At 22.4% G+C, this 27,504-nt stretch overlaps 1 protein-coding gene across 1 annotated transcript; it reads left to right on the top strand.

The window, feature by feature from the left end:
• On the top strand, window positions 1-27,213 carry LOC122504338 (ionotropic receptor 25a). The gene is made up of 7 exons (XM_043615406.1): window positions 1-134; window positions 13,197-13,515; window positions 13,613-14,250; window positions 17,522-17,748; window positions 18,076-18,917; window positions 23,734-24,063; window positions 26,135-27,213. The coding sequence occupies exons 1-7, from the start codon at window positions 8-10 to the stop codon at window positions 26,523-26,525; spliced, it is 2,874 nt and encodes a 957-aa protein (XP_043471341.1). The 5' UTR covers window positions 1-7; the 3' UTR covers window positions 26,526-27,213.
• Window positions 27,214-27,504: the final 291 nt, after the last annotated feature.

Raw genomic sequence — 27,504 nt, 5'->3', positions numbered from 1 at the left:
CGGCGCGATGAGGTGCCTCCGGCTTGCCCTAATCATTTTCGGCCTCTTCTTGTTTACCGGAAGATTGGTCCACGGCCAAAACAACTCACCACCAGTACGACCTACTTCTACCAAGTCGAGGCCAGTCAATCTCTGTAGGTTTTTTAACAACTTTTTTCCCCTCTTTTTATATCAATGAATTTTTCTTCTAAGGAAGATCAAAGCGCTCTTGACACAACTTTTCATATTACATAAAGAAGTACTTTAGTACCACAATTTAAATTAGAGAAAAAAATAAAAATTTTGAAATCATTTGCTTTTTTTCAATTTTACATTTACAATAAACCCCGAAAATATGGTATTTATCAATGTGCTCTCTCAATTTTTCTAAGGATATTAAATTGAGACAAAAAACGAATCAAAACGTTGCTTCGCAACCCTTTTGATTCGTTTTTTGTCTCAATTTGATATCCTTAGAAAAATTGGGCTAAATTTAAATTAGTAAAAATGTTTATGTAAGAGTTATTACAAAGGGTCTATTTTTGAATTAATATTTTCGGTAAAAAAATGTGTCTATATCAAAATCAAATAATTTTTAAAACATTCTAGAAAAATATTTCTTCGATGGATTATTTTAATTCTTGATGGATTAAAGCTTTGCAGATTCTCTCTAAATTTAAATTAGTAAAAATGTTTACTAATTGGAAATAGTTACTGACTTTTTGCTTTTGAATTAGTAAATTTTACTAATAGTGATTTTTACCAATTTATTTATTTATTTAATTATTTATTTTAATAACAATTATTAATTTGAATAATAATTTAGTAGTAAAATTTGCTAATTCAAAAGCAAAAAGTAAGGCACTAATTCAAATTACTAAACATTTTTACTAATTCAAATTTAGAGAGATTATATTAATCTATTTTGGTGTTACAATAATGCCCCATAATTTTCTGTAATACTAATTTGAAATAATGACCGACTTTTTGCTTTTGAATTAGTAAATTTTACGAATAAAATTTCTATTTAGAAATTACTATATAATTACTGTAGAAATTACTATTTATTAGTAAAATTTACTAATTCAATAGCAAAAAGTCAGTCACTAATTAAAATTAGTAAACATTTTTACTAATTAAAATTTATAAAGAAAAAATAAAATTATTATTTAAATCATCAAATACTAAGAGTTAGAGTCAAATTAATAAACATTTTTACTAAATAAAATTTAGAGAGCGACTAATTGCTTCTAAGTAAATAAGAATTTTATTGTTTTCAGCAACAAAATTCCCTTTGCCTCTGAGTGTTTGTAATATAAAAATTAATGAATTTTCAAATAAACTGTTTTACCTTTTTTCAATATTAAAACCATATTAACATTTGGTAATTGTAAATTTAATTTAAATTGTGCAATTTTGTCAAAAAGTGTATCTTCTTCACTTAGAATTTTACTTATTAAAATGTTGACTCCCTACTACCATTTTTGCTACAAATGAATTTTTTATTTGCTTTAAATGAAAATTTTATTAAATAAGCAAAATAAAATTTTTATTTGAACCAAATAAAAAGTTAGATTAATTTGATTAAAATAAATATTTTACTTGTGCCGAATAAAAACTATTTAAAACAAATAGTTTAGTAAGCCATCAGAAAAATATAATTTTATTTAATTTAAATAAATTATTTCCTTGATATAAACTTTTTCTCTTGATGCACTTACAATAATGAGTGAATAAAAATAAAATGTACAATTTTATCAAGTAAATTAATTCAAATGATAAGGAGTAAATTTTACTCATTACGTATTAATAAATTCAAATGCGTCAAGACGCTTCGAATCCTTCCATAGTTCTATTTTTATATCAATTGCTATATTCAAAAAACGTTTTTTCTAATTCTACAAAACAGAATTGTTATTCTTTAATTAATTTTTAATTAAAATTTAATTAATTTTTCAGCTATAAAAATCCTTGAAAATTAAAATCTTACTCTAAGGCAAAGAGTGAGCGAAACAAAATTTGCATCCTAATATAATTTAAAATCAATTATAAGTCGCAAATTTTTTATTTTTAAAATAAATTTTGATTTTTCAAAACATTTTTTGGGCAATCCTATCCGTATTAAAAACTAATTACTCATCATAGTTAAAAACTAACTATTCATCATAATTAAAACGTCGAAATCGTAAATTTAGATTCAAAAACACCAGATTAAGTTTAATCTGATTAAATTATGTTAAATATTAAATCATATTAAAAATATAGACAGTAAGTGGAAAAACTTTTAGAAACAAATTTATTTCCTTTAAAATAAAGATTTTTCTCTTACTGCTATAGATATTGAAAATTTATCTCTGATTTAAATCAACCGTTTTCTGAGTATATGAATTAAAATTCTATTCATTTATAAAATAAAGAAAAAAATGTATTACGTAACAAAAATCACTAATTAATAATTTGTTAATGCATATTATTTAGAAAAGTATTAATTATTTCATATTTAAAAAAGTATTAATTATTATTAGTATATGCATTATGATTTTTAATTATAATTATAACGTTTGGTTTTTTAATTAAATTAACAAAGTTTGATATTAGTAATTTAATATTATTCAAATTTTTATGAATAGTAAAAATTATTAACTTAATAATTATTATAATTTAATTATTTTTATTAATTTTAATAATGAAATTAATAATTAATGATATGAAAGTGTAAACTTTCTTTATAGTTAACTAATTAGCTATAACTACAGTTTAGTAAACATGTAATAGAATTAACAGTAAAAGTCAATTCATTTATTTTTATTTATTATTAAGCTTAATTTTTTTATTTAAGAAATAATTTTAACAAATTTGAAAAATAATTTAACGTTTATTCAATACTCTTTTAGTAAACTTTACTAACTGAATTATCGTCTTTTACTCAGAAAACAGTTTTAAATTAACAGATTTTTTTGTTTTTCTCTAGGAACTAATTATTCATAAATATATTTACGATTTTTCCAAATTTTCCATTCACTTTTTAAAATTTCATGTCTTTTACAGGCTATCACAGTTTTTCAGTTTTTACCTAGAAACGCTATTTAAAGAATTACTTTAATTATCACTGAAAGTAATGAAACAAAGTTTTTTACTCTGCTGAGTAAAAATTGACTATAATTCCTAATTATATGCTCTTTAATTCTTTCTAGTTTTAATTCCAGTTTTAACAAAAATAAAAAAAAATTCTAATTATACTAAAACATGTAACAAACTTTCAAAATTTCTTTCTAAATTTAAAATTAGTAAAAAATAACTATAATTATTATTAAAAATCTTTGCTGAATGTTTGTTTTAATAGTTAGCAAAAAACTAACCAATTCTACTTAAAAAAATAATCAATTCCTATTATTATTACTATTACTTGTTATTTATATTCTCATTATTATTATTATTATTATTAATTTTTTTAAAATTTTTATTATTATTACTATTATTATTATTAAAGTCAATATTGTCATTATTTTATTATCCCTCAGAAGAAAATTTAAAAAAATCGAAATCAAATAAACAAAAAGAAATTAATTATTCCACGCTCATGAGAAAATAATAATGTATTTCATGACAGAAATCGCCTGACCGTCTGACGGCACACTGACCTTTTCTACTGAAATTGTCTCATAAAATTGCTTCACTGCACACAAACGATTTCAGCAATCGTAATTAATTAAACAATAATTGCACAAAAGGTCGACATTTTATACAAAAGTATGAAAGTTGACTAATCACATTGCTCATTATTATTCTGTTCAGTTTACGAATGTCGGAAGTTTTCCTTTACGTGTTCTACGTGGTGTAGGTTGCGTTCACCTAAAGAATATAAAGTAACGAGCATGAGCCATGTGCTGAAACAGCATTTTTGAAATAACTGCTTAAAGGAAATTTATCCAGTGAAGAATAAAAAAAAAAAATTTTTTTCTTAAAGAAAATTTTTTTAATGAGACGAAGCATTCTTTTATTTCAATGGGAAAAAAACAAAAAAATTTTTTGAAAAGAAATAATAATGGTAAGAAAAAAATATCAAATATTAAATGAATTGTTTCAATTCGAAACAATTATTCGAGTGTATAATAATTATAAAATTATAAAATTTATCTGATTTAAAAAATAATTAATACTCAAGCCCCGTAAATAAATAATTAAAAATATGACTGCATTAAATTTTAATCTGATCATTATTATTAAAAATATAAATAAAAATAAATAAAAATAAATAAATTTTGGAAAAAAAATTAAAAACTAAAATTTTACTCTATAAATAAATGAATAAGCAAATTTTTCCACACAATTATTTTTTTCCCATTGAATTGTAGTCACAAACTAAAAGAAATGTACTTTACTCTCATTTCGAGTGCAGAAGAAAAGATCAAAGTGCCAGAAAAGAAATACCTTTGGTTCTCGCGTTAACCTTACAATAAAAAAAGAAAAAAATCAGTGACGCAGAAAAGTGAAGAAAAAAAAAGAATCAAGAGTTCATTTGATCTCACAGGATTAACTGTGCTCAGTGAAACACACCAAAAACACTCCAGAAAGAAATCACATTGTTATCAATTAAATTCAAAACAACTTTTTGTATCACTTTTTTTTCAAATATTATTTTTATTTTATATTTATTATTCCTCTATAAATTTTTCTTTTCAATTTTTTATTTGAAAAAAAAAATTTGCAACTCAATTAAATGAATAATAATTATTTGTTTAAATCTCCTTGTCTCCAGTTTTATTTTTTCTTTGGAAAAAAATTTTGAAATTCAATTAAATTAATAATAATTATTTATCACAATTTATTTGTCTCCAGTTTTATCTTTTTCTTTGTAGAAAATTTCAAGTTCAATTGAATTAATAATAATATTAACTAAATTAATTTAATATTATAATTAACTCAATAAATACTAATAAATAATATATTATTAATTTCAATTAACAATTAATTAACGAACAGAATTTTCACGCAATAATTTTCTTTTTTTGAAATTTATTTCCTACTTAAGTGCTTTCTTTTTTAACATTTCGACCTTCTAACATCGTATTACTCTCGAAACACTGGTCTTAAAATGAAAAAGAAAAAATAAAAAAATAAAAAATAAAGTGGGAGAAGAGAAAGCTCGTAAAGTAAAGGCAGGTTCATTGTAGTTTTTGTTCCAAGAGAAACAGGTCGTTAAGAAATGTCGTTCACTTTTAAAGTCAGGGCTTTTTCTGACAAAAAAAGCCAAGAAAAGAAAAAAGAAAGTATGACTCGTGACACTTTGAACAGTGCAATGTCGAAGTTAAAGAATTCCCTTATATTTTAAAGTTCTCGCCTAAACTTTTCCTTTATTACGCAGAGTCAATTGTTACATTAATTATGTAAAAAAAAATAATTTCTTCTAATTATTTACACTTGAGGAAAATTTCATTTAAATTCAAAATAATTTTTATTAATTTTAATAGAGTTGGCAATTTTTAAATAATTATAATTTAATGATATGACATTAAGAAAAATAATAATAATTTTAAATTAGATCCTTTAGACAGTTCATTAAAAATCTGTAAAGTTTACAACGTTTATAATATTATAATATTGAATAATTGAATGTTTGTTAAAATTAAATTCACGTAAAGAATTTTATCAACAAATTTTTTAATAAATAAATTCTTTTGACAAATTTTAATTAAATTTTTAAGAATAATAATTACATTTTTCGTGGAATTCGATTAAAATTGTATAAAAAAATCATTAAAAACCTGCGATGAATTTTATTATTTATGAAAATAATTAAAATTTTTCTAAAATAATTGAATTTCGGAGAAGAATTTTATTATTTAGGTAAATTTTATCAAAATAATTAAATTATTTCAAAGAAATTTATTAAAAATTTTGTAAATAATTGAATTCCTGTGAAATTTTGCCAAGAATTTTATTAAAATTTAAAAAAAAAATTGAATTTCGAAGAAGAATTTTATTATTTATAAAGATAATTGAAATTTTGACGAGAATTTTTGTTTAATTTTTGAACATAATTGAAATTCTGCGAAGAATTTTTATAACTTTTGAAAATAATTGAATTTAAGGAATTTCAATTTTTTCCAGTACTTTTACTAAAAATCCCTGACTTTTCCCTGATTTCCCTGACTAATTTTACTTTCCCCGACTTTTTCCTGAATTTCCTGACCTTTGGCAACCCTGAATTACATTTTCACAAATTTTTCAATTAAATATGTATTTAAAAATTTAACTACTTTAAAAAAATTTTTCAAAAAACTGACATTTTTGGAATTTTTAATAATTAATGTTTTTTAAAATTCAAATTTTCAAAAATTTCATTCTGAAACCTTTTGAAATTCAATTATTTATGAAAATTGTAGACGAAACTATAGTAAACTTAAATTATTTTTGCAATTTACAAATTAAATTATCAAATAATTCAAGTAAAAATTTTTAAATTATTGAATTCAAATTCAAATTTTCTACAACTTTAAATCGAAACCTTTAGAAATTCAATTATTTATCAAAATTATAAACTCTAGTAAAATTCAATTATTTTCAGATTTTTTAAGTGAAATTATTAAATTCTAATTCAAATTTTCTAAAACTTTAATTTGAAAACTTTTTAAGTTGAATTATTTATAAAAATTGAAAATTTAAATTATTTTTCAAATTTTTTAGTAAAATTTGAAACATTACATTTTTTTCGAATTTTTGAGTAAAATTATTAATATTTCTAAAACTTTAATTTCAAACAATTTTAAATTCAATTATGTATACAAATTGTAAACGCAACACAAGAAAAATTAAATTAATTTTGGAATTTTTAAGAAAAAAATTATTAAAATTATTAAATAATAATTAACAATTCAAAAAAATGTTTTGCACAAAAAATAATAAAAATTCTTCTGTTTACAAATTTTTCTGTTTAAGCTAATTGATCAGAAAAATATTTTACACCTTTTCCAAGCAAAAATGCCTATAAAATTGCTTAGAGAAATATTTTTTTTCTAAATCGTTGATTATAAACGTTGTAAACTCCACTTGGAACCATTATTACGATGTAGACAAGTTAAATAAATAAATAACTTTAATACAATAATAATAATAATAAAAATAATAATTATAAAGAAAATAATAATTATAATAATAAAAATAATAATAATAATAAAACTAATAAAAATAGTAATAACTATTCTTATTAAACAAAATAATAATTGATTGTCAATTATAATAAATTAATTTCAATCAAATTTACGATAGAAATTTATCCTGGAATTTTTCTTTTCAATTTCTAAATTAAATATTTTTTTTCCTTCTTTTTCGAAAACTCATAAAAATTGTATAAATAAATAAACAAATAAATACAAGAATTTGAAACGAAAAAAAATGTAATAAAAGAAAGAAACTTGTGTCCATATACAGATAATGGATATTTGAGGAAAAATGAGAAAGTTGAATAAAATATTAGCAGAAAATAATCAACTTGATGAGAAATTGAAAATGTAAGTGGAAAGGAAGACAGCATAAGCTCTCAAAATGGAAAGACAGAAACGAATATTACAGTACTTGTGGCCGGTAGATGAGACAAAACGAAGGTGAAAATGAGAAATTATAGAAATTTTCCCCTGTAGAAATGAGAAAGTTGAAATTTGAAACGAAGACTTGGTGTGAATAATAACTTGGGAAATTTCAATTATATTTTCTTCTCTGACTTTGAAAAATTATTTAATTTCCGACATTGTTTCTTCAAAATAAAAATTTATTTTTTATTTCTCATTTTTAAAATCACCTCATTATTATTGCTATATCACATTCTTTCGAATACTACTTTTTAAATATAATTTCAATAATAATTATAATATAGAATGTAAATATTATTAAATTTTAATAATAATTATAATATAAAATATAAATATTACTAAATTTTAATAATAATTAAAAAATATAGAATTTAATTATTATTTAACAAAATAATAATATTGAAATATAAAATCAAAGATCCAAAATTTCTTAACGTTCAAATGAACGAAATATTTTTCTTATAAATATATCGAAAAAGTACTGACTAAAGAAAAATTAGAAATGAAATTTAAATATTTTCAAAATTTATAATGCAATTTTTTTATATGTGGTGCAATATTATTAACAATAAAATTTTTATTTGAAGAGAAAATAAATAAATACTTTTTATTTAAACGTTCAGGATTTTATGAATATTAAAATCAATATTTCATTATAATATTTTCATAATAATAAACTCGCTTATGAAATGTCAAGATATTATTATTAATATTATTTAAAGTCAAGATAATGAAATATTTAACGATTTTTTCGAAAGGTTAGAATATTTATTTATTGAAAAAAACCTTGACTTCAGTTAAAAAGAGAAAATTTTCAATTTTCTACCTTCACTTTGCCATTTGAAAAAAAAAATTGCCAGCGATAAGATAATATGGTGAAAGACAAACCATTCTCTCTACTTAAAATGGAATTATAGTTTCGCCTGATCATACACCGAGACTATCTACTTATTTCTCCATATATTCACTTTACATTCCCACAATATTGAAAACCAATATGAAAACAAAAAAATAATTCAAAAATAAAAAAAAAAATTATTAGAATTCATAAACAATTTTTTAATTTAAAATATCATTTAAGATTTAGCTTTCAATTTTTCCAATCATAAATTATTAAATTTAAATACCAAGAAGTTAATCAATTTAAAACGAAAAATAAAAATTTTTTTTATTGGATAAAATTCTGTGTTTAATAAAATTAATTAATCGTAAAAATATTTAATCATAAAATTGTTATAATTCTCTTTCTTTGTAGAAATTATAATTGTTTTGATATATTAATTTTTTAAAAATTCTCTTATTCCAAGCTACAGAATCAATTAAAATACTTTTAATAATTTTGAAGAAAGAAATATTTCTTGATGAATTGTGAAATAAAAGTTTAATTGAAAATTTAATCTTTCAACTGAAAAGTGAACAAAGGAGAAACGCTTTTAATTTTAGTAGTCGTACCTTTCTAAATATTTCCGTGAGGCGATGCTGTGAAAAAAATTCTGATTTTCCATTACTCCCTTTGGCTTTTAAAGAAAATTCTCCCGGAAGCTGCGAAATTGTCGAAGATTTCGTTGTTATCATTATTTCCCCCTCGATGAGTCCAGATAGTCTTTTACATTTCTCTTCTGCTCAGCATCATCCTGAAACAATATAAATGAATTAATAATTTGATTTATAAGAAAATTTTTTCAACTCTTGTACGATAATTCTTTTTCTATTTTTTATCACTAAACTATTATTAGAACACTATTTATTTCTCTATTATTATTTTATCTATTAATGGATAAAATCAATATTTTGTAACAAATTTTAACTTTATGATCACTGATGTAAAAATTTTTAACGGAATTTTTCACTATTTGGGCCTATTTGGAAATTTATTGTCATTTGTCAATTTGGAGGTTAGTTTGATAATTTGGTTAAAACTTTGGAATTATAATTTTTCAAGTTAATTATTTAATTTTAATTTTTGAAAAATGCAATATCTAAAATAACTATTAATAAATATTTATTCATAAATATGGTGTAAAAACGTTAAAAACTAATTCCCAAATGTTTATGCACCTTTGCAGAATACCCAGAATATGCTCCGAAATTCGTAAATATTGGAACTATTTTCCGTTTTATCTCGTCACAATTATTATGAAGTACAATTTTATTTGGAATCAATTATAATCTTTTGTTAATTGTAACACAATTTGATTATTATACTTTGCGAGATTTAATAATAATTAAATAATAAACACGAAAAGTTTTGCCAACACTATCTGACTATCGTCAATTCTCGACGAAAGTTTAAGGTTATGTTCGTACACACAGATGAACACAAAATGGCGCCTTGGAGTACTTCCGGTGTGAAGTTGGCCATTTGTGTATCACGTGATGCGCGCGAATTTCAAAAACGACAAATTTCATCCAATGACAACTGAGTTTCTGATGACAAATTCAAATCTCATTGGAGAAAAAAACTTGAATTCAATTTTTATTTTTGCATTCTTGCCCCATTGTTAACAAATAAAAATACTTGAATAATATTAAAAAAAAGATGCCCCATTGTTAACAAATAAAAATACTTGAATAATATTAAAAAAAAGATTCTACTCTATATATTTTCCACCAGGAAAAACAAAAACCTAAACATAATTATTCTTTTAATAAATTGGAAATAATTCCTGGCATAAATTGACAGGATTTTATCAATTAATTTAAGCAAAAAATAGCCATAGGCAATTTGTAGGTTAATTAAATAATTAAAAAATTTAAGTATTAAAAAACAATACTAATATTATTATGAATAAATTTATAAAATGTGGAGTAAAAACTGAGTACGAAATATACCTTCTGAAAAATGCTCCGAAAGCAGTGTAGAAACTGTTTCCTATTTTTTCCCCGTCACATTTATTACAAAAGGGAATATTACATTTAACGAACAAATTCGATGCTAATAGTAACTGAATTGTGATATTTTTAATTATTAAGCATTTCTGATCTTTATATAATTAATAGGCAAAATTTTATCAGCACACTGAACGCACTGAACTTTCAATAAATTTTTAAGGTTATGTTCGTACAAAAGGATGCGCGGGATGCGCATAAAATGGCGCACAAGTACATTTCCGGTTTGAACCGGAAGTCACGTGACTATTGCAAATTACAAAGCGCGCTATTTTCAAAAACTGTAACTTTCCACCAATCACAAAAAAGAGAAAAACCGGACTTTAAAACATAATCCATAAAATAATTTTTTCGATTTTAATTTTACAGAATAAAACCAAAAAATAGCAAAAAGTATTAAATATAATTCTTTTTTATTATGTCGGAAGCAATTCAGATGTTAATTGCGACAATTATATCCATTTTAGGAAAAATTTTTTTTGACAAAAAGATATAGGATAGATTAATGCTAATTAACTAAAATTTTTTGCAATCGAATGTTTATAATTAAAAAAATATGTAACTACACTAACAATAGTAGCATAATTAGTAATATTTGGCAGAATAATATAAAATATTGAGTAAAAATTGCTTACCATACTTTGCAATGATGCACACAATGCACACCGAGAGCCACGAATGTTGCCCGCTAATTCCTGTTTTATCTCATTTATACTCATTGCAAAATGTAAAATATTACATTAACACATAATTTTATGTTTCCTATAACTTAATTTCGACTCTTTTAATTTTTAAACTTTGATTATCATCATAATTTATGCAAAAGTTTAGCCAGCACACTGACTTTTCCAAACTCTTTTTAGGTTATGCCTAGATGTGCACAAAATGGCGGACGTCACGTGACCTTTGAGAATCACGTGATGCGCGCGGCAATTTTCAAAAACTATAATTTCTCTCCAACCACAAATCAGATTCTGGACAATTAAAACGTCATTGGTTAAAATAATAATTATAGATCTTCTGCTCACTTCAGTTTATTTACATTTTTCATTTTGTTAATAACCTCGAAAGTATAAAATATTTATCCGATTGTTTATATTTTAGTTTGTAATAATTAAAAGGATTAAAAGCGTTTATAATGTTTTATTTACAAAATTTTAGTTTCGGAAGAACGGAAATAATTAATGAAGTGATAATAAATAGATGAAGCAGCAAATATGGTTTTGATCAAAATGGAAATAATCGTGGAAATAATTCAACTGTTGGGTTACTTGTATTCATTGAAATGAAAACATAATTAGTTTTAATAAGTGACAACTATTTTAATTTTAATTGAACTATTTCGCTATTTCTTGAGTTTCTATTTATTTTTATTATTACTTTATTATTAATATGATTTTGATTAAACTGGAAATAATTCAACTGTTGAGCTACTTGTATTCATTGAAAGGAAAAAATAAGTGACACTTTTAATAAGTGACAAGTATTTTAATTTTAGTTGAACTATTTTGCTATTTCTTGAGTTTCTATTTATTTCAATTATCACTACTCAAGTTAATGTGTTATGTTTGCCTCGTAAACTATAAAATTACGACGAATTTTAATAGAAAACTTTCAATTTTTTCTATAACTACAATAATTTTATAAAATTTTTCGAAAATATCAATTATTTAAAAAGATTTTTATAAAATTCATCGCAAGAATTAAATTATTTAAAAGATATTTAACAAAGTTCTTTTCAAGAATTAAATTATTTATATAAATAATATAATTCGTTACCGAAATTCAATTATTTTTATAAACTTGAATAAAATTTGTTGGAAGAATTAAATTATTATTGTCAAAATTTTAAGTTTATTATTTTTAAATAATCAAATTCTTTTCTGAAATTCAATTATTTTAGAAAAATTAAATAAAATTCTTGGAGAAATTTAAGTTATTTTCATAAATAATAAAACTCATCGAAGGATTTTAATTATTTTTGATACAATTTTAATCGAATTCCTCGAAAAATGTAATTATTTTTAAACATTTTATTAAAATTTGTCAAAAAATTCAATTATTTAAAAATTTGGTGATAAAATTCTTTATGAGAATTCAATTTTATCAAACTTTCAATTATTCAATAAATTATTTTTTTTTAATTTAAATAATTGAATTCTTCTAAAATTTTCTAATAAAAATTGATTTACAAATGAATTACCGAATAATCGATTTATTATTTATGAAAATAGTTGAATTCTTGCAATGAATTTTATTACATTTTTTTAAATAATTGGATTTTTTTGAGAAATTTTACTACTTGTAAAAATTTTGAATTCTTGCGAAGGATTTTATTAGGATTTTTGTAAATAATTAACTTTTTTTGAAAAGTTTTTTCATGTTTTGTAATAATATTCTTATAAGTTGTTGAATTTCAAAAAGGTGTGAATTTTAATTCCTACGGAAAAATAATAATGATTAAATATTTATTATTTAAAAAAGAAGTTATTGATGTTTTTGAATAATTTTACAATTAAAGAAATTTTTAAATAAATGTAATAGAACATTTTTTTGGAGTATCTAATATATTTAAGAGTGAATCAGAATATTTTTTAGGGTCAGGGAAAAAGTGAAAATTTTTGTCTGGAAATCATGGAAAAATAAAATAAAATATTTGTGGCAACCCTGAAGTTGTAAAGTATTATGAAGTATCAAGTTTTGCATGTTAAAATAAACTCATTTTTTTTCTTTTTCAAGTAATCATCAATGACGAAGAAAATGATGTGGCCAACAAAAGTGTCACCAGCGCTTTGAATATGCTAAAGGATAAGTATCCTGATTATTTGGGAGAAATCTACATTGTTCTCATAAACAATTCGGATGCTGAAAGTACATTTAATCGTGTTTGCGGAACCTGGAATATGACCCTTTTAGGAGGAAGATCTGGATCTAAAATTCCAGATTTAGTTCTTGATATCACAAAGTCTGGAATGGCAACTGAAACTGTTAACGCAATCACTGCCGCACTTGGTTTACCGACCGTCTCTGGGGAATTCGGTCAAAAGGGAGATCTACGGTAAGTTATTTTATTAAAAACACTTGATAAAAATTAAATTAAATTCACAAAGGCAAAAATATTTAAAATATATCCATTTAAAAAAAAAATGTTCCAGACGATGGAGAGAATTGACAGACGATCAAAAAGGATATTTAATTCAAGTAATGCCACCAGCGGATCTCGTGCCAGAAATTATCAGACAATTGTGTCTAAGAACGATAAATAATCGAGCTTTAGATAATAAATCAATAGACAATGCAATGATCCTGTTTAATAGCGATTTCATAATGGACCATAAGTACAAGAGTCTTCTTCTTAATGTTCCAACGCGTCACGTGATGGTGGATATTGAAAGTGATGTGGACAAGGCACGCGAGCAAATAATACGTCTACGCGATTTGGACATTGTGCACTTCTTTATTTTAGGCAATCAGGAAACAATTTGCATGGCTATGAAAATTGCTGAATCACAAAATTATACAGGACGATTTTATGCATGGTATATGATAACTCTCGATGAATTTATGCCATCCTGTGAGGTCAACAATATCACGATAATGTTCATCAAACCGGAATTTCTCAATAAACCACAATTGTCCGAACTCACTTCGAAAGGACTTCTACCTAAGCCGTTGATAAGCTCCGCCTTTTACTATGATTTGACACGAATCGCCGTTATGGGAATGAAAGCGGCCATCGATGCTGGCGAATGGCCTGCTGTACGAGAGCAAATCATCTGCGAAGAATTTAATGGTAAAAAATATAATTTTTACGAAGAATATTTCTTATTTTTTATGCTATTGGAGAAAAGTGAAATTTTCTTTTGATAACATAATAAATAATAATTGAAGGAAGCGAATTTATCATTCGGTGATTAAATATTAAATTTGAAAGAAGTTAACAATTTTCCCGAATCAATCTACAGAAATAAATTAAATATCTTGAATAAATCTCGATAAGCTCATGGGCTTCAATGTATCGACAGCACAGCTGCTTAATTTGAAAAATATAATTGTTAATTATATAATTGTTAACTTCTTTCAAATTTAATAATAAATAATACATAAATAGAATAAACAGAAATAATACATCATTTGCATTTTAAAATATAACGTAAGCTGAATATTTGTTCTCATATTTCATGCTATTGAAGAAAAGAAAATTTTCCTTAAATTTAATTTACAGGCTTCGCACTCATCTGCTAAAACCTATTCGATACTTTTTTTTACAATTTTTAGCTATTATTTGAATACTTTTTGTAGTTTATTGCCAGTAAAAACTACTTTTCTCGAAAATTTGCACCATTTTAGACCCCCAAATTGTTGAAATAGAAAAATTGATATTTATATTCTTTCAAGTAATCATAAATTTCAGGAATCATCAATTTAACTTGTTTACTAGATATACAATAGAGGAAAACAAATTTTGTTACTAAATTAACTTTATAAATCCAAATTAATGTAATCTAATCAAATTTTAGTCGATTCAAATTATTTTATCAATTATTTATTTTTGTAGTTAAATAATTAAATTCTTCTAAAACTTTCTGACAAGAAGTAATTTGAAAAAGAGTTTTAGTAAAAATTTTAGAAAATAATTGAAGATTAAAAAATTTCCAAAATATTAATTAAAAAAAATATAAATAAAGTTTTCATAATTTTATTAGAAAATTCTACAAAATTATTGAATTTTGGAAGAATTACAGTTGTAATTTTTAGGAATAATTAAATTTCAAAAGGTTTTTAAATCGAAATCTTTTAAAATTTTAATTATTTTAAAAAAGTAAATAAAAACAAGTATTTAAATATTTATTTAACAAAAATGATTGAATTCATCCAAGATTTAAGCAGTTAACAATTTTAAATTATTACAGTTTTGAATAATTTAATTTAGAAATTCTAAATTAATGGGATTTTTAAAAAATTGTAATAATGTTTTATAATATTCAAATATTTAATAATAATTATTTAAATATTATTAAATTATTATTAAACATGTAAATAATTCATTTTTAAAAATTATTAATTTATTATTTTTCTAAAAAACTATTAAAATTTTGAATAATTTTATTAAAAAATTCAAAAATAGAATAAAAATGTCAAAAATTATAGTCGTACATAATTTTTACATAGAAATTATTCAAAATTTTAATTCCTATGGAAAAAATAATAGTAATTTATAAGAATTAAAATATTTATTTAACAAAAATTATTCAAGTTTTGAATAACTTAATTTAAAAATTGTATTTTGAATGAATTACATATATAATTTTTAGAAATAATTAAATTTCCAAAGGTTTTTCAATTGGAAGTATTTAAAATTTTAATTTTTATAGAAAAATAAATAACAATCAGTATTTAAATATTTATTTAACAAAAATTATTGAAATTTAGAAATTCTGAAAAAATGAGAGGTTTTTGAAAAATTTTGTATAATTTTACTGATAACTTACAAAAAATAATTTAATTTTAAAAGAATTGCAGCTGTAATTTTTAGAAAAAATTAAATATCAAAAGTTTTTTCATTAAAATTATTATTTAAAATTTTGATTCTCGTAGAAAAATGAATAACTATAAATATTCAAATATTTATTTAATAACAAAAATTAGGTCTTTGAGAAATTGTAATTAAAATTTTTTGAAAATGGTTGAATTTTCGAAAATATTTTTAAAAATTATAGAATAATAAATATTAATTTAATTTATAAAATTATAAATTTAAAAATAAAATTAGAAAATTTGTCGAATAGTTTTAAAATAAATTTTACCATATTTTAAAGAATTTTTTTTTACTTTTAAAAATTATTTTTTATTTATAATCCTATTCTTGAAGAATTCTAACTTAAAATTTGGAAAATTGAATAATAATTCAATAAAGTATTAATTGATAATTAATAATTAATAATAATTAAACTTAAATAATTAAATTTTACAAAAAACAAAAGTTTTTAATTGAATTTATCAGGAGAACAAGGAAAGAAGTTAATATTCTTACTGAAAATCAAGAAAATGCATAATAAAATTCGTTTGATAACTCTAAATAAAATAAATTTCTTTTTTCCCCATTAAATCGACAAAAACGAGTATGTTTAGTCGTCAAATTTAATTTTTCGATAGCAACTTTTTTACTCAACTCCTTTACAGTCTTAAAGCTATTTTTTTCTACTTTTTTTAATTAATTAACGAGTGCGAAGCCCGCTATTGGAAAAAAGAAAATTTTCTTTTGCATTAAAAAACTAATGTATAATTAAAAATCTTGAAATATAATTTACGAGAAATATATATTTCTCCTCATTTTTTCTGATATATTGAAAAAAAAGAACATTTGCTCGAAATTTAATTTAAGAATTAAGAATTTTTATCGAAAACAAATTAAGAATTAAGAAAAAATATTCTTAACAAATTCTTAACAAATTAAGAATTCCTCCAAATTATTTTTTATGTACGTATAAAAAATTATTTTTATAGATTTTATTTTTAAACAAATTTCCTTTCGATTTCAAAATAAGTCATTTCTTACGTATTTCATTCAGTGAATTCCTCATAATTCTATAAAATTGTATATTTTTCTTACGTCATTAATTTTCACTTTAATAAAAATTACCGTATTTTATCAAAATAATGCGAAAGGTGAATGAACCTATTTTTACCACTTTTAAGAAAAATACCAATTTGAATAAGTATATTTTATCAAAAATTATTTTTACAAAAAAAAGGTATTATATTTTTTAATTTCATTCTAAAGTCCTTGAAAAATAATTATTTCTTTCAAATAATCGATTTGTTCAGTTTATTAATAGAATATTTATTTCACATGTAAATTTAAGTTTTGGAAAAATGTTGAAGAGATTTCTCTTCTACATTTTTGCAAAACGTGAATTTATTAAATTAAATTCTCAAAAATAGAGAATTTAGCAAATTTAAAATCTAATGTCTTCTTCTGTATAAAAAATGTTTGAAAAAAATAAGGTGTAATTTCAAAAGATAAAAAGAGCGATATTAATACGGAAAATAACTTTTTTCAGGCAGCAATGTACCGAAGAGAAACTTGAATCTTTTACCAAAATTAAAGGCAGTGACCGAGAGTAAAAGTTTCACTTCGACCTATGCAAACTTTGTTTGGGGCGAAGAGAACGGTGACCATAAAACGGAATTCAACATGACCGTCAACATTGTAAATATCTACAATAAAATTGTCGTATCTGACGAGCCAGTTGCCACGTGGCCGGCCAATATCGATGAGTCCTTGAAGGTATGTTTATTTAAAAAAAATATATATATATATATTTTTTTTTTCTTTAACACCCAAGTATCGCACGCACACCAAATATCGATTGGTTACATTTTTGTTGACTGACGAACGACATTTACACCTCCTCATTTGCAGTTCACCCTTCGTTCCTGCGTGACCTCCATTTATCAGCATCGATACTGACAATAAAAACACAATGACCATCGATTCGCTGCATTCTTCGTTTTAATTTTTCTGAATTTTTTTTTTATTTGGTTACCAGTGAATTTTTGTTGCCTTAAAATTGTCATTATTTTACAAATTCTTTCGATTGTATTGTAAAAAAAGGTAATAAACGAGGGCCTAATGGCGGGTTTTACGCCACCGAAAAGTTACCGTGTGGTTACGGTCATTCAAAAACCATTTGTGATGTACGATAATGTGTCAAGATCATGGAAGGGCTACTGCATTGATCTACTTGATTATATACGTGAAACGGTACCATTTAATTATACAATTGAAGAAGTTGCCGACAAGGAATATGGAAATATGGATGAGAATGGCAATTGGAATGGAATGATAAAGGAATTAAAGGATGGAAAAGCTGATATTGCACTTGGTACATTGGCAGTTATGGCTGAACGTGAAAATGTTGTTGATTACACTGTGCCTTATTATGATCTCGTTGGTATTACGATTTTAATGCAAAAACCAAAATTAAAATCATCACTATTTAAATTTTTAACCGTATTGGAAACCGACGTTTGGTTATGCATTCTAGCTGCTTATTTTTTCACGAGCTTTTTACTTTGGATTTTCGATAGATTCTCACCTTACAGTTATCAAAATAATCGAGAAAAATATAAGAATAGCTTGGAGAAGAGGGAATTTACGCTAAAGGAATGCCTTTGGTTTTGCATGACATCATTGACACCGCAAGGCGGTGGTGAAGCGCCGAAGAATCTTTCTGGAAGACTTGTCGCCGCAACTTGGTGGCTCTTTGGATTTATCATTATTGCATCGTATACGGCGAATTTGGCTGCGTTTCTCACTGTCTCAAGATTGGAGGTTCCTATTGAATCGCTCGAGCAACTTGCATCACAGTATAAGGTTCAGTATTCGGTCATTGAAAATTCCGGCGCCTACACGTATTTTGAGAGGATGTCAAACATTGAGGATAAATTTTATCAGTAAGTTCAATTTTTTTTTATTTTAAAAATTGATTTTGTAATTTAAAAGTTAAAATTTAAAAATTATTTCTTTGAAAGATAATTGTGTTTCTAAATCTATTTTCTGGCTCAAGTCCGCAACGTTTTTAAAAACGAAAACTTATTTTCTCTTGAACTTTTACAATTATTTCTTTGTAACTCAAAGAGAGAAAGTTAAATTCAAAAATTTGCGATTCTTTTCTAGTTCTTTGTTTTTAAAAGCGTTGTTTCATTCTTATTATCTTTACTTGTAGTTGTTTTTTTTTTGTTGACCTGATAAAAAAGATAATTATTTTTTCATCATCTTCCAAAAACCGAAAAAAATTTTTTACAAAAACCTTAACTTAATTTTATTATTTTCAAACAGATTCTTTTTTTTAAATTCAACTAATTTGTCAAATCTGTTTTAATCGAATTATCCGTTTTTGTGTTCAAAGTTTAATTATAATTAATTTTTAAAAATTTTAGTTTAATTCCAGTTTCAGCAAATTTTCCCAATTCACAAGCAATTTTGAGAAATTATGACAATTTTCCTAATTGGAAAACTTAAATTCGTGTATAATGAGAAATTTGGACAAATTACAGGAATTCAAAATTCAATTAAAATTAAATTGTAAATTTAACATTCGTTCCATTTTTTTCATATACATTCGTATGGAATTTTTTTTATTGATCGAAATAAATAATACACGTCATGTAATGACTAGGAAAAAAAACATATTTTTATGTGGTAACTAAATTTGGAATCGAACTCGAAAATGTCAATAACGTAATGATTTCTAGAAATACCGAGAAAAAAGGAAAATATATATTTAAATTAATTATAAATGACTAAAGAAAAAATATTTACAAAGACACTATAATATTTGGTGGAAAGAAATATTTTTTTCTAACAAGTTGTCAGAAATCTATATTAATAATCGTTGTTGTTTGTTTTTTTGTTTTTAAACTTTTTTTTAATAATTTTTCTTTTCAAATATTTTCAAAACTTATTTTTGAATAAATAAATAAATAAATAAATTTTAATATTAATGTCATGGAAATCATTGAATTTTTTTGCAAAGAATTTTATCCAAAAATTTAAGAATAATTTAATTCTTTTGTGAAATTTTATTTAAATTTTGTTGAAAATAATTTGATTTTTACAAAAAAAATTAAAACAGTTTCTAACGAAGTAAGAAAAAAAATTGAATTATTTCGTGAAATTTTATTGAGAATATTTGAATTTTTGCAAAAATTTTACTATTTCAAAAAATAATTGAATCGTTTCGAAAGATTTATTAAAATTTTAGAAAATAATTGAATTCTTTCGTGAAATTTTATTAAAATTTTGTTGAAAATAATTGAATTTTTGCAAAAAACATTTTACTATTAATAAAAATAATTGAATTCTTCCGAAGAATTTTATTATTTATGAAAATAATTGAATTCTCGCGAAGATTTTTATTAAAATTTTTAAAAATCGTAATTAAATTCTTTTGAAGATTTTCTTTCAATTTTTTTAAAATAATGGAGTTTCTTTAATAATTTTAATCGAAAGTAATTGAATTTTATGAACAATTTCTTTGAAATTTTTCAAATATTATATATAAATATATATATATATTAATATTAATATATATATTAATATTATATATTATTATTATTATTATTATTATTATTATTATTATTATTATTATTATTATTATATTATTATTATTATTATTATTATTATTATATATTATTATTATATATTAATATTATTATATATATATATATTAATATATTTATGTTTCGTAATAATTGAAATTTATTGAACATTTAATTATTGAATTTTATTAAAAATTTGAGAAAATATTTAAATACTTCTCAGAATTTTATTACAATTTTCTAAAATAATTTAATTCATTCAAGGAATTTTATTAAAATATATAGAAAATAATTCAATTCTTTCGAAGAATAGATACTATTAAAGGTTTTGACAATAATTAAATTCTTTCAAAACGTTTCATTAATTTATTGAATATAATCGATTTTCTTAATAATTGTAATTATTAATAATTTTACAATTAAAATTTTATTAAAATTATTTGTAGAAAATTAAACTTTTTTAAACAATTTTATTAGAGTTTTTGTAAATAAATTAAATTCTTTTGAAGAATTTTTTTATGTTTCTTTGAGAAATAATGTAGTTTTTTGAATAATTTTAATTGATAATTTTTTAAACAATTGAATTAAACAACAAATGTTTTTCAACTTTTTAAAATAATCGTACCTGTTAATAATTACAATTAAATATTTCATTTTAGAAGTTTATTAAAATTCTATTGAAGAAAATTGAATTCCTGAAAAGAATTTTATTATTTATAAAAAATAATTTAATTCTTGCGATGAGTTTTACTACTTATAAAAATAATTGAATTATTCCAATGAATTTATTAAAAATTTTTAAAATCATCAGGATTCTTACGAAAAGTTTTTAAAAAATTGAATTGTTTCGAAGGATTTATTATAAATTTAGAAAACAATTGAATTTTTTCGAAAAATATTATTAAAAATTAAAAATATTTGAATTCTTTCATGAAAGTCTGTTAAAAATAATTGAATTTTTGCAACACTATTTAAAAAATATAATTGAATTGTTTTGAAAGATTTATTAAAATTTTAGAAAATAATTGAATTTTTTCGTAAAGTTTTATTAAAATTTAGTTAAAAATAATTGAATTTTTGCAAAGATTATACTATTTAAAAAAATCATTGAATTGTTTCGAAGAATTTATTAAATGTTTAGAAAATAATTGAATTCTTTTGAAAAATTTTATAATGAAGAAAGAAAAAAATTAAATTCTTTCGTGAAATTTTATTGAAAATAATTGAATTGTTTCCAAAGATTTATTCAAATTTTAGAAAATAAGTGAATTCTTTCGTGAAATTTTATAAAATTTTCTTGAGAATAATTGAATTTTTGCAAAAAATTTTACTATTTATAAATTATTATTATAAATAATTCTAGTGAAACATTTTTTTGTCCTTTTTCCAATTTGTAGTTTTTTCCCCCTTTTTTTGTAAATTTAACTATTCATTTAATTCAAAATCGAAACAATTGTAATTTAAAATAAAAAAATTATTAAATTTTTAATGTAATTTAATTTGAAATAATTGAATTTGACTTTCACACTGAATCGCGTGTGTATATAATTTGATTTGTTTAAAGTCAATTTACAAACGAATTTAGTCGATAAATCGTTGTCATTAATTATTAATTTCAACTGCTTTCAATATTTATTTTCTAATAATTGTCATTGTAATTCTAATTATTTTTTTCTAATTCTATTATATTTTTTCTAGTCTTAATTATATTTTTTCTAATTCTAATTTCTTTTTTTTAATTCTAAAATTATATTTCAGATAAAGATGAAAAAGGGAAGATTAAAAAAAAAAGAAAAGAGAAAAAAAGGAATGAGAAATTGTAAATTTGGATTTGAAGAAAAATTTATGGGAACAATCGAATGTGTTTGAGAGAAACGAAGTAGCATGAATAATGGAAGTAAATGAAATAGTTCTATAATGTAAATTTAAAATTAAAAACTAAACTTGAAGGCACAATGCAATATGTATTTAGTGCAAGGAACCAATATATAATATGAAATAGAAGGAAATGTATGTAGTTAACATCGGCAGTTGCAAAGTGTCTCTACTTAGCCCTTGGAAAACTATTGCCACAGTGCTGTGCAAACCCAAAATTTATTCCTCTTACGATAATTGATCAAATTGATTAGTACCTCAAGTTTGTATTATTCACAAAGTGAAGTACCTTAGATATGCAAATTCGCTTACCTCTAATAGTATTGTTTCCAAATTGAGGCTTTATAAACTTCATAAATTACACGCGAAAGCTAATAATTCAAATTTCCATTACAAGTTTAAATTACTGACAAAATTTAACTATAATGTCTTGGAAATTTAACCTTCTTTCTTCGAAATTTTACAGAATAAGCAAAAAAAACAATTTTAATCCCTTTTCTCAAATTCATTGATATTTGTGTCGAATATTTATTTTTGACTAATTGAAAATTCAATGATCTGAAAATTCCATTAAATAGAAATTTGATTAATGAAGATGAGATATATGGGATTCAAAAAAGAATGCCCCGGCAATTTAGATATTCGATAAAAATGAATGCCAGAAAATGTAACCATTTCTGTCAATTTTCTGAAATTCCAATTTCTCATTCCTTCCTTGAGTTGAAAATCAATAAGCAATTGTTATCGATTATAGACATTCTTTCGCATCAAAAGTTCATAGCGAGCTAAAATATTATATAAAATAAAAAAAGAAAATTCCAAAACTTTTTACTTAATAGAAATATTAATTAATATTATTTACCCTTTCTTCTTTTCTACAATCATTAGTTTACCCCATTTTTATTCATTTTTATTCATTTATATCTGCCTCTTGTATTTCTTTTTTTTTTTTTTCATTTTTTGTTATTTAAAAACGTGTGGTTTGATTTTGATGTTGTGTAAACATTACTGTGCACTTTTTCCCCAGTAAATGCAGAAAAAAAACGAGAGTAACCAGAAATGTTTACTCAACAATTTGGTCCAACAAAAATCAACTCAGAATAAATTTCACTTGAAACTTTTTTTTTTTTTTTGAAAAATAAACTTTTGGGAAAATATTCAATATTTTGTAAATATAAAAATTTCAACTCCATTAGGAGGTAAATATTTTTTTCTTTACACAAAAGAAATAATTTTTTGTCATGTATGGAATTTTATTTTTATTAATGAAATAATTTTTTTTTTTGCGATTTAGCATCTGGAAGGACATGAGTTTGAATGACAGTCTCAGCGATTTGGAGAGAGCGAAACTTGCCGTTTGGGATTATCCTGTGAGCGATAAGTACACAAAAATGTTTCAATCAATGAAGGAAGCTAAATTTCCGAAATCCCTTGAAGAAGCTGTTAATCGAGTGAGAAAAGTAAATACGACTAATGAATTCGCTTTAATTGGAGACGCCACTGACATTAAATATTTGACGATAACAAATTGCGATTTGAAACAAGTTGGCGAGGAATTCTCGAGAAAACCATACGCTATTGCCGTTAAACAAGGATCACCTCTGAAGGATCAATTTAACAATGCGTAAGCACCTCCAATTATCGCTAATTATCAAATAATTTGATACTTTAACGCTAATTCGATACGAGTTTAATGTTGAGAGTATCTTTACAAATGAAGGATCAAATAATAAATCTATATTAATAATCGTTGTATTCCGGTAATTTGATAGCAGTTTGAATTATATTTTTTATTTTTTTTTCATTAATTAATTAATTTACTATTATTTTATTTATTTTTGTTTTCTTTTTGAATCTTAATTTTTATAATTTTCTTTTTAATGTTTTGAATTTTAAAATTAATGCAATTCTAATTTAAAGCTTTGAAGATTAAAAAATACCACAAAATAAATTAAACTAGATTGTTTCCAATTAGAAATATTTCTTTTATAATATTGAATCTGAAATAATTGAATTCTTATAAAAAAATTTATCTAAATTTTCAAAATAATTGAATTTTTTGCGAAAAATTTAATTAAAATCTTTAAAAATAAGTTAATTCTCACCAAACAGTTAATTTAAGTAATATTAAAAATATTTAAATTCTTTTAGAAAATTTCATAAAAATTTTTAAATGTAATTTAATTTATGCAAAGAATGTTAGAATTACTTTTTTTAATAATTAAATTCTATTCAGAAATTTTATTACAATTTTTTTTAATAATGTTATTCTTTCAAAAAATGTTATTAATTATGAAAATAATTGAAATTTTGTTAAAAATTTTATTAATTATGAAAAGAATTAAATTTTTAAAAAATATTTATTAAATTTTCTTCTTATAAAAAGTTTTATTGATTTTTTTTATCATTATCAAAATAATTCAATTCCTGCTAAGAATTTTATTAATTACGAAAATAATTCAATTCTCATAATCAATTTTATCAAAATTTTTGTGAAGACTTTTATTAAAATTTATAAAATAATTAAATTCCTGCTAAGAATTTTTATTAATTATGAAAATAATTCAATTCTCATGAATAATGTTATCAAAATTTCTCAAAGTAATTAAATTTCTGCTAAGAATTTTATTAAATTTTTCTAAAATAATTGAATGTTTTCGAGTCATTTAATTAAAATTATATTAAAAATATTTCAATTTTCATGAAGAATTTAATAAAAAAATTTCAATGTAATTGATTTTTTGCAAAAAAATTTGTTATTTTTAGGGAAAAAATCAAATTTTTTTCTTATAAAGAATTTCATTAAAATTTGTCAAAATAAAATTTTTGTGAAGAATTTTATTGAAATTAATTAAAATAATTTAATTCCTGTTAAAAATTGTATAAATTATGAAAATAATTGAAATCTTGCTAAGAATTTTATTAAAATTTTCGAAAATTGAATCTTTTAAAGAATTTTAATTAAAATATTATATTATAACAGTTTTATCAAATTTTTAAAAATAATTGAATTCTTTTGAGAAACTTTATTGAAATTGTACTGAAAATAATTAAATTCCTGCGAAACATTTTATTAAAGTTTTTGAAAACAATAAATAATATTTATTAGTTTGTAAATTAGTTAATAATTGATTTTTTTTAGCTTCGAAGTTGAAATTAATATATTGAAAATAACAAATTTTTTTTAATTTGCATAATAATGAATATTAGTATATTTTAATTTTCACCAATTTATCAGAATTTGAAAATTTTCACAGAGAGCGTTGTTCATCTTTATTTTATTCCCGCTGAATGTGATATAAAAAAAAATCTGCTTTATAAATCACAATCAAGTTTCTTTGCTCAGCAAAAGGCTTTTCCAATATTTCAGGCGAGCGAAGAAAATAAATAGCTCTGATATTATTATTGAAAAGTGAAATATTCCATTGAAACTTTTTAATCAATCTAAAATAACATTGTTTTTCAAACTTTGAAAACAAATATCAAATTAACTTGAGGAAAAACAATTTTCTACTTTTATTAATTATTCTTAAAAATGTATTCAACAATGAAAGGCTAAAAATAATGTTTAAAATATTCCGTTGAATAAAAATTTAATTAATCCAAAAAGAAATGGATTTTATTTATATTTATTTATTTTTTTTTATTTATATTTTTTGAATAATTTAAATAAAAATCTTCAATTTTTTCGACAGAATTTTGGTACTGCTGAACAAGAGAAAATTGGAGAAGCTAAAGGACAAATGGTGGAATCGAAATGAAGAGAAAAAGGTTTGCGGTCGGGACACGGACAGAAATGATGGAATCAGCATTCAAAATATTGGCGGCGTATTCATTGTGATTTTCGTAGGCATTGCATTGGCTTGTCTCACATTGGTGATTGAATTCTATTATTATCGATGTCGTCCCAAGGCAAGAAAGACACAGAATATGGATGTTGCGGAGGAAGTTGCTGCCGCTCATGTTAACGATGCCAGTACAAAAATCAAGTCACTCGAACCAAACGTGAAGCCAATCGCTTTTACCTTGCGGCCAGCTCCCACGCAGGCTTTGCATCTTCAAACTCGATACAGATCGAGATTTTAATTCAAAATCGCGGTTTTCTATATTCACGAGAGAGAGAGAGAGAAAGAAAGAGCATAACGAAATGAAAACAAACCAAAAAGTATTTTTAAAAAAATTCTCGTTATCTATGAAAGCCGATACTTCACGCTTTCAGCAACCCTCAAATCCTATCAGATCGAATATCATGATTGATTATCGACTTTAGATTGAGATTCAAAAAATATATAGAGAACGTAACTCATTTTTTTTGTCTTACGAGTTACACTCATCAATCTTGGATCAATCATTAAATCTTGAGGAAATTCCCATTAAGAGCCACTCGTCTGTTTGGAAAATTAAATTCAAATTTCTGCAACTTGGAAAAATTCTCTCACGAGGCAAGTTTTTTCTTTTTGCAGAGTTAGAAACATCCTTGTAGTTTAAGATATTCTTTTTAAATATTCTTTTTAAATGAAAAATATTTTCCGACGGATTTTAGAAACAAAAATTGTATATTAAAAATCGTAAAAAATGACAAAACTTTTATTATCTCTCTGGAAGAGCAAAAAACTTGAAAAACTAGAAGCAATAATCAGAATTCAAGCGACACAAGTTACGAAAAATGTTCCGTCGTGTCAAACGAATATTTATTTTCATTTTTTTTTTTCCAAAAAGAAATATTGACAATCACTTTTTCCGTAAAATCTGTTTTGCAATTTAAATACGAAATATTTTTACAAAAAAACTTGAAATATTTTTAAATGCAACAAAGAAACGTTAAAATATAAATTAGTTTTTCATTTTGAGACTTGAAGAAATTTTTTCATAATTTCAAAAAAGGAAATTAATTAAATTTGTTTCGCTATTTTAGTATTTTTCAAGAATTTCATTTTTTAATTTAAATTAAAATTTAATTAAAGACGAAAAATCATTTTTAACGAAATGAAAAAATGTTCACAAATTGTGAAATATTTTTCTGTACATTAAAATTAAAACATTACATTAAACATTAAAATTATTA

The sequence above is a fragment of the Leptopilina heterotoma genome, unplaced genomic scaffold, assembly GCF_015476425.1.
Source record: "Leptopilina heterotoma isolate Lh14 unplaced genomic scaffold, ASM1547642v1 Lhet_292, whole genome shotgun sequence".
Classification (NCBI taxonomy): domain Eukaryota; kingdom Metazoa; phylum Arthropoda; class Insecta; order Hymenoptera; family Figitidae; genus Leptopilina; species Leptopilina heterotoma.
The sequence above is the reverse complement of the archived record's forward strand: the minus strand, read 5'-3'. Positions and strand labels throughout refer to the sequence as shown.

Bases quoted from the DNA above. Each gene is read 5' to 3' on its own strand.
- LOC122504338 (XM_043615406.1), top strand. From the start codon at position 8: ATGAGGTGCCTCCGGCTTGCCCTAATCATTTTCGGCCTCTTCTTGTTT. The intron at 135-13,196 runs GTAGGTTTTTTA...TTCTTTTTCAAG, and splicing joins GTCGAGGCCAGTCAATCTCT to TAATCATCAATGACGAAGAA. The intron at 14,251-17,521 runs GTAAAAAATATA...AACTTTTTTCAG, and splicing joins CATCTGCGAAGAATTTAATG to GCAGCAATGTACCGAAGAGA.